Here is a 9,184-nt window from a genome sequence, read left to right on the forward strand (position 1 = left end):
TAGTCCAGGCTGTCCAGCACTCCAGCTTTGTAGGTTGTCCTGGACACAATTATTAATAGAAATAATGACGTCATAAAAGAAGCTTCTTGTTAACTAATATCAGTGCTCATCTCAATCTGACCACTACTGCACGAGGTACTATGTTTATTCCATGATTCTCCTGTCACTTGACGAGGTTCAGTTATTGTTTGCATTTTCTATCTCTATCGCTTCTTAGCAAAATAAAAACAGAGAAAAAAAAAAAAAACAGCATCTCTTATGCATCAAGAAAGTTAAATTTTAATAGCAGCTTATAAAAGTTGGTAAGAGGCTTAATAAAGCTACAACTCTTATTGTTCAAGTTACGCTATCTAAAACCGGGTCTTAGCATGTTTCAGATTCTTGAGATGTGATCATAGATTCTTCTGCATCTCTGCTACTTTGCTCATTGGTGACTGATCCTGTAGGACGAATCAAGAAAGGTTTAGGTGGAACTGTTAAAGAATGAAGGGGTCCTTCCAGCATCTCTACAACTTTGCTCATTGATGGTCGATCAGATGGCATAGTTTGAATGCACCCAAGACTGATTAATATCATCTTCCTTACTAGTTCATTCTCCTCATCCGGTATTGCTCTGAAAATGCTTTCGTCATTGCTTAGCTCTAGGTCTTTATAAACATAATGTGGAAACATTTCACTTGTATGAGACACTTCAGAATGTAAATTCCTTCTTGCCCCAACCATTTCGAGAACCAACATGCCGTAGCTGTAAACATCAGATTTATGTGACACTCCACCAAAGTTGCGACTAAATACTTCTGGTGCAATGTATCCTGCAGTTCCTCTTGTTCCCAACATTGACACAATACTTTCCTTGGTCTTGCAAAGCTTGGCAAGGCCAAAATCAGATATTTTCGGGCAAAAGTCTTTATCCAACAGAATATTTTGTGGCTTTATGTCGAAGTGCAAAATTCTAGTATTACAACCACGGTGCAAGTATTCGAGTCCTCGCGCAACCCCGACTGCAATTTCAGATAATGTCTTCCATTCTAAGTGGCAGTTTGCCTTAAAAGATCCTTGGTTATGTATAAACTTATCCAAGGATCCATTAGGCATGTATTCATAGATTAGAGCTCTTTTGTTCCTCTGGTAACAGAATCCCGAAAGTGTGACTACATTGACATGGGAAGTTCGACCAATGCTAGCAACTTCATTAATAAATTCTTCTCCATCACCATTTGATTCATTTAGGATTTTGACCGCCACAAGAAGGCCATCCGGCAGCTTCCCTTTGTACACAGTGCCATATCCTCCTTTACCAATTTGATCTTCAAATGAGTTTGTCATTTTCAGCACGTCTGAATAACTATATCGCCTTGGGGCGATCAATCCATAAGTCCTTATAAATTCCTCAATATCCAACTCATTCCTTTCTTCTTTCTTGAAGAGCACTGCTGAATAAATTTTATTGATCAAGAAGAAAATTCTTTTCCTATATATGCATGTAATACATGTACACATTAGGATGGTCGCAAAACCTCCGAACACAGTGCCTGCACACAAAAATTGAAGATTTGCATTTGATTAATTTTTGTATGAATGTAAAAAACCATTCAAAGTGACATTTGTATATAATCACCATATGTACGTACCCATAGCTATATTGTTGGCTCGCCCTGCAATAGAAAATAGCAATAGTAAGTCTTCTTTGTCTTACTTACAGTAAAACTTCTATACATTAATATTATAGGGCTATAAATAAATTTTTTTTTTGAATTTTTTTTTTTGGATAAAGGTATAAGTATCTTATTAAAAAAAAAAGGTTACTTTGTAAATTTCTGCTAAATTGATGATCGTTAAGGCATTCATAACTAGGGCTGTCAATTCCGACACGACCCGATAACACGACTCGAAACCCGCACGAAATAAAGAGGGTTGAACCCGCACGATTTAAAAGCGGGTCGGTGGTGGGTCAACCCGCCATGACCCATTTAATAAATGGGTCGGCCACGGGTCAACCCGCCAACACGAAGTGAACTCGTATAACCCGAATGTGCTATGTTTCTTCTTGAAATTTTGGACGTTCGGAATATTTGATCATAGGATTAGACAATTTGAAATATTTCACTTTTTAATTATTGAATTTAATTATTTATGAATTATATATAATTATTTATATTTTTCGTCTTGTGGAATTTTTAGTGCATTTAATCAATTTATGCATTTTTTTAGTTAAATGGGTCTCATTGTTAACGTTTAAATTGGTCATTTTGTCCAACAAGGCACGATCTATTTATTAAATGAGTTAAGCGGGTTGGAAACGGGTAACCCGTTTAATAAATAGGTTGAGTTTTGGTTTAAATTTTTGACACGATTATTAAATGCGTTGAGTTTGGGTTTATATCTTGCGACACGACAAATACCTTGACCCGACACGAACCCAACCCAACACGACCCATTGACAGCCATATTCATAACTGTTATTTATAATTATAAGCATGAACAGTTAAGATTGGATATATTTGATTTGTCTATTAATTTATTAAGTTCGATACCTTAACGGTCATCAATTTGACTGAAAATTTGCAGAAATGATCTATTCATGGATTCCTAAGAATTGAACGGTGGAGATGTCAATATGTGATTGAAAAATGAGTCCAAAAAAGAATCCCCCTAAAATGACCGTTTAGTTTTTAGAACTCCATGAATAGATCACTTCTGCAAATTTTCAGCCAAGTTGATGACCTTTAAGGTAATGAACTTGATTAAATCAATAGACGAATCAAATCTGTCCAACCTGAATCATTCATGCTTATAACTATAAATTATAGTTATGAATGCCTTAATGATTATCAATTTAGCTGAAAATTTACATAAATAACCTACTCATATGGCGGGTTGTTGATGATATTGCTAAGGTGGATGATACATGATTTTGTATCGAGTTACAAGTTAATAAAACAAGTACTATGGTTGAGGAATGGTGTTCTTATGCAAGGAGCATTTGTTTGAAGTATGTAACCGAGAATTCGTATTATTAATTGGATTAATTTCAGTTTACCCCCCCCCTGAGGTTTGGGGGTGTCATCATGTCACCCCCTCTATTCTCTAGGCCTGGGCGTCAGGACCCGAAGGACTGAGAACCCGACCTAGACCGACCCAAAAAGCCCGAATCGGGTCGGTTTCAAGAAGAAATATTTCGGTTCGGTGCAAAACCCGACCCGATTACAAACTATCGGTCTTGGTCTCGGTCTTAGGATTTCCCAAGTTCGGTCCACCCGAACCGACCCGATCTCAGGCTCTCAGCCCCTCTCTGAGCTCTCTCTCCCTCTCTCTCTCTTCCCAAAGTTCAAGTTCTGAATCCAATTCCGATTCTGATTCCAATTCGAGGACAAGACCCAATACGAGGAAGACGAAAAGGATGAAGAAGATGAACTGATGAAGTCTTCTCTTTGAGACTCGACCCTGATGAGAGTACAATCACCGAAACCAGTCAAGATCCCTAGGTTGCATCACCTGCAAAAACTCCTTAAGCTTAGGATCATCAATCTCATCCTCATCCTCACTCCTCTTCTCTCCCATGTCACCCCGACTTTTCTTGATGGCCTCCTGAGCTTGAAGCTCGGAGCGGAGTAGATCGAAGTCGCCAAAGAAGAAGAAGAAGATATGGTAAATAGAGAACTGCATAATGGGGATTAGGGAGGAAGAAAAAAGAAAGAAAAAGAAGAAGAAGAAGATATGGAGTAGAATTGAAGAAGAAAAAGAAAAAGACGACGACTGGAAAAGAAAGAGAGAGTAGAAAGTAAAAGAGGGTTCTGGGTTGAGTGGGCTCTGTTTTGTTTTGTTTTATTTCTACCGCCTGGGATGAAATAAATATAAACTTTGCACAAATTATATTGAGAGCATCTCGTGCTCTAGTGGTTGGGAGCGAGGCTTTCGTGTAAGAGGTCGGGGGTTCAAACCTTGCCTCTTACCGAATTTTGTATATATTTTGCATAAAGCTGGGGAAATTGGATTTTGGGCCGAACCGGCCCGTTTGGTATCGGTTTCTGTTGGTTTCCATTTATGAAAAAGCCTGAACCGGCCCGGACCGATTGTTTCGGGCTCGGTCTCGGTTTTACCAAATTTCGGGCCCGAGCCGACCCGAGCCCAGGCCTACTATTCTCAATTTTGAATTTTTACCCCCCAAACTTTCCAATTTCAATCAGCCGTGTCCAATTTCTCCTATTCCGTCCAAATTGGACGTTAACTCTGACGATCGGACCCACTTTGAGGGCAAAAATGGTCATTTCAAGACAAAAAAATAAAATAAAAACTATATTTTTTTTTAATTTAATTTTTTTTTTAAATTTTGTCTTCAACCTATACATCACAAGTTATAATAGGTTTATAAAAACAAAAAGATACTCTAGGTGGTTGAAAGCCGCTCGCTGGTCTACGATATTTGTGATATATCTCCGATAAAGTGAAGAATTTTAGGATATATCCCCAATAAGGTGAAGAAATATCTGTGAAAAATGATTTTACACTTTATCTGTAAATATCTGTAAAAAATGATTTTACACTTTATATGTAAATATCTGTAAAAAACGATTTTACACAGATATTTCTTCATGATTTTACACTTTATTCATTTATGTTGTTGGGTGTCCAGAATAACTGAAACGAGAGAACTGGGTGTCCTTAGTAATTTTTAGGACTTCCACCCGATGTGAAAAGTAGTATAGTTCTCAGTTTTTGAGTGACCATTATCAATTTGAAGTAATTCGACGATTCGCGAATATTAGTGCGACAAGAGGATTGAATGATATATTACCGGCAATCCAAGAAGTAGAAGGCCAGATATGGATTTCAGAATGCGAGTCGCAGTGTTATTAACCTTGAGTAGCGATGCAGTTAAAGCTTGAAATTCCAAGTAGGATCTCTCGGGAACATTTTCTATTTAAAATGTTAAATGGAATTATAATTGAAATTAGTGAATTGTTTAACATTGCTTGATTTAAATCTCGAATATTGTTAGCTCTTTGTATAAAAGCAAGTGTAGTCGATGAATTACTTGTTGAAATGTTATCACTTTCTATAAAAACATGTGTTGGATATTATATTACGAACATTGATATTCAAATTGACATACATAATTCATAGAGAGGCATTGAGAGTATGCATTTGAAAGTGGTGTACGTGGAGGTACGAGCAACATTGGTATCCAAATGGGATGGAATCCTTTTGTTGGGTTGAATTTGGCGTCATAAGGCGTTAAGGACCTATGATCAGGCCACAAGTGCACAAGTCGGAAAAAGTATGCCCCTTCAATGAAGAGTGTTGATAAAACGATCTCATTGGGTTTCGAGTCTGAAGGTCATGATCAAAAAAGATAACTAACAAATTAAAAGGGGGTTGTAGATTGAATTATTTTTAGGTTGTTAGATTATATATTCAAAACATTTAGGGCCACTCCCGGTTGGTAAAATACACGGTATGAGACGTGTAGACTCTCTCTTTTTGATACATGGACTAACAGGTAATTAAGTGGAGTTCATTTGCATACATGCATCTATTTTATCATTTATAAAGTATTGGTTGATAACTTGATTGTTTTACATTGATAAGAATAATCTAAAGAGGTTTGGCCCTACTAACCAAAACTCACCCCTATAGATTCTTATTCAGGTGCATTACGAGGTACGGCATGTTTATCGAGATGACTAAGGGAGATGTTGCTTATATTTACGGGAATTGAAAAGGATTATAGTGGATTTGAGCGAGATAGATCACAAGGCGTTATTTCTCTTTGTAATTAAAGTTTTGTTATTTTAAATGTTTTATTTTTGATGATTTCTGAAAATGTATTTAGTGTTATTTTTAATTTTGTTTTACATTTCTACGCTCACACCTCAGATTCGGTATTAGGTACCTAATTTCACCTTTACCTGGTTTGGGGAGTTACATTTCGGCTATGCAAGGTCCATGTTTTTGACATGGATGCTGCTCGGGCCTCAAGTTCAGGGTGGGTTGGAGTCCAAGTTTTGGCTCATATTTGAGACTTCGGTTAAATTGGTATGTCGTTCTTCGGCTTTACTTAATTTTGGAAGCTCCTCCAGCTCAAGAGGTGGCCCAGTTTTTTGAGTTGTGGTAACCCCGCGCACAGTTAAATTGAGTATGAGGTAGTTTGCTCTATACTCACTTCAAATTTATTGTGTTCAGGTGTATGCAAATGTAGTGTTATGTATAAGAAACTTACTTTTATCGAGCAACTATGTGGCACGTTCTTTTATAACATCACCACATTTATGAATAATTTATGATTCTTCTAAAAAGAAAAAAACAATGGATTTTTCAGAATTATCACTTTGGCTTTATAAGAGATTCTGCAGATTTGTTGAAAGTGTATATTAGAGTGTAATCAAGTGTATCGATCAATAAAAGAAAGAAAATGACCATAGATTAAAGTTAAACAGAGATTCAGGACTCGGAGGCAAGAACAAAGAAAGAAAAGGACCATAGCTTAAACAGAGATTCAGGACTAGGGGGGTAAAGTGCGGCGACATGAAAGATGAATAAGGCGTACTGATCAAACTGGGTAATGCGGCAACGGGTATTTTTGGAGTGCCGATCAATGACAATTTTGGGTATTTTTGGAGTGCCGGTCAATGACAATTTAGTCAACCAAACATAGAAAAACATGACATGTTTATCAGTCTATGACCAACGGGCAACTTCCCAAGCATTCTATAGAGGAAATTAGCCCTGAACTGGAACTGTAGGTTGATTTCTATACCAACAAGGTTGAATTTTCTGTCTGTTGAATAATATTTACTCTAATTAAGTTGGCAAAATGAGAAAATTTTCTCATTACTAAACGAAGCCGGGTCAAGCTTGTGCTTTTATTTCTCTACCCTGTTTTTTAACCGCCTGATCGATTGAATTAATAAGTGAAATAAATATTTTCTACGATCTTCCTGATCTTAGTTAACTATAGGAGAATATATGTCAAGGTATATTACGTACCTGAACTTGGAGCCGAACTTGGATTTGGTGAAGAGTTTTCAGTACATACGGTTGTCGAAGATGAAGCAGAGCAAAAGCACATGAATTCGTTAGCACGAGTATTGTTTTGCCCGCAAACTCCCCCTGATGCCGAGCAATTGTTGCAAAGGCCAGTATCAGCATTTAGCACATCCAATTCAAAACCACCATCTATGGCAGTCTGAATATCTGTAGCATTGTTGTCCAGAGCCTCAGAAGCGGATTCAAATACCGGAACCATAACCTTATATTGACAGCCGCCCGTAGTAACTGGATCAACTGAGGCATTACTAGCTCTCGTCTGTGTGAGATAGGTAGCAGTGACGCTACTGTTGCAGAAATGCGAATTACCAGCGACTGCTGTTACGTTTGTATTGCATCCGTACCAAAAAGACACGTTCAGAAGCCCAGAAGAGTAAGTGAAGAGAGAGAAGATGAAGTTTGTGGGAACATATGTCGAGGGACAGATAGTTCCCCAGTAATCCTGCCTAGCAACTTTTACAGTAGGAGTTGTTGTACTAGTACTACTCATGTCAAGAATTCTGAAAGTGATATTCCTCATGGTGATCATTGGGGCATCGGCTTGGCATGTGACCTCGTACCCAGATTTGCCACAGTATTCGGCTCGGTTCGCCCCCCAAAAGGGGTAAGAGATGTTGCTTTTGACGCTCCCACAGGTAATAGGTTGGCTGCAGTTGGCATATTCTACTGTATCATCGGCACGGAGACTGAATGGAAGGTTGATTATTGAAAAAAAGGAAGTGATCAAAAAGAAAGGCAGAAAGGAGTACTGCATATTTCCCAGATGAAAACTTGGAGCGAGGCGAAGAAATTGAAGTTATGAAGAAATGGGAAGTACGGGGTTGCAGCTACGAATAAGTCGCGTCCATTTCTGGCATTTTAATGCCCGGGCCTTTTGAAATGTTCAAAGAAGCAACAAGACCCTATAATGGCTTGCTCACCTAAGGGAAAGTTTTAAGGGACTGTGAGGGACAAATGCATCTCAACCACATGTATTAAATATAAAAGCAGAAATTATAGCAATTTAAAACTGTGCATTTATTTTCAGCCGTCAGATTCACTTGTCCCTCATAGTCCCTTAAAAACTGTCCCTTAGGTGAGCAGACCTTATAACTATATTGTTCAAACTTCAAAGTACTAGTGGGATAGAACTTATTTTAATATATATGACTGCTGCCAAGTTTTCTACAATTGACTAGTCATTAAAATTTATAATGATCGAGATAAAAAACTTTTCTCTCAAAGAGGATATTTTGTTTTTCTATTCTGTGGTGTGATAAAAGCAGTTGCAGTTCTAGAAGTCTCTGTTTGTGCCCTGCAGTCTGTAACTTTGCATATCGTGTATCCTCAATGTTAGGGGACTAACCCTAACTACTGGAATGCAGCAGATAATAATAGAATTCTGGAGAGAAGAAGAGGAAAATAGAAATTGCAATTATATTCATTGACCATTCTTCTACAAGGGAAAGCAGAATTATATAGCTAGAGCGTGGTCATGTGAGACACGTGCCACCTCAACATTGGTCAATATCCTAACGTGAAAGCAGCTATTAGATTCCATTACGAGGACGAACGAAACGGTGCGTATAACTAAATTGAAATAGAAAATAAAGGAGACTTGGACTATTCTCAGTCAACATAGGCTGCTGTGATTAGTTTCATAACATTACTCCACCCTTCAAACAGAACTTGTCCTCAAGTTCATCTATGCCAGGAGACTATTTGTCCTTTAAAAGTAGCATTCTTGAAATTTCAACAGTAGGGTTGAAGCTAGGGTACCTCGATGTGATTGTTTCAGCATCTTCCCATGTGGCTTCATCTGGGGAGGAGGCTGGAATGCGCAGGCTGTAAGTTACAGCTGCTGACAAGAGGAGACGTGGCCTTATGAGAGCCACAAATTCGTACAAACCAGGGGCATTCTGTAATTTCGCATTGACGGACGTTAGGGGGTAAAACTGATGGCTGTTAATGTAAAGTTTCTGACAAACTTAGTGGTCTATTCTCACAAGACGACAAGATAAGGAGTCGTGTTATTTAAGCCAGCCACCACGTCTCTTCTCATCTCGTCGACCAAATTGAGTTCATCAACCCACCAAGCTAGGCCTTATTCTTCTGCAGAAAGCGCATCCCGTCGTCATATTAGACTCTTCCACTTGTT

At 38.2% G+C, this 9,184-nt stretch overlaps 1 protein-coding gene across 1 annotated transcript; it reads right to left on the reverse strand.

Moving 5' to 3' along the window:
* Nucleotides 1-201: 201 nt before the first annotated feature.
* Nucleotides 202-7,916, reverse strand: LOC133725491 (LEAF RUST 10 DISEASE-RESISTANCE LOCUS RECEPTOR-LIKE PROTEIN KINASE-like 2.4). Its single transcript, XM_062152769.1, has 3 exons — nucleotides 6,988-7,916; nucleotides 1,632-1,655; nucleotides 202-1,532 (listed from the first exon to the last, which is right to left on the reverse strand). The coding sequence occupies exons 1-3, from the start codon at nucleotides 7,799-7,801 to the stop codon at nucleotides 364-366; spliced, it is 2,007 nt and encodes a 668-aa protein (XP_062008753.1). The 5' UTR covers nucleotides 7,802-7,916; the 3' UTR covers nucleotides 202-363.
* Nucleotides 7,917-9,184: the final 1,268 nt, after the last annotated feature.

The sequence above is a fragment of the Rosa rugosa genome, chromosome 1 (assembly GCF_958449725.1).
Source record: "Rosa rugosa chromosome 1, drRosRugo1.1, whole genome shotgun sequence".
NCBI lineage: Eukaryota > Viridiplantae > Streptophyta > Magnoliopsida > Rosales > Rosaceae > Rosa > Rosa rugosa.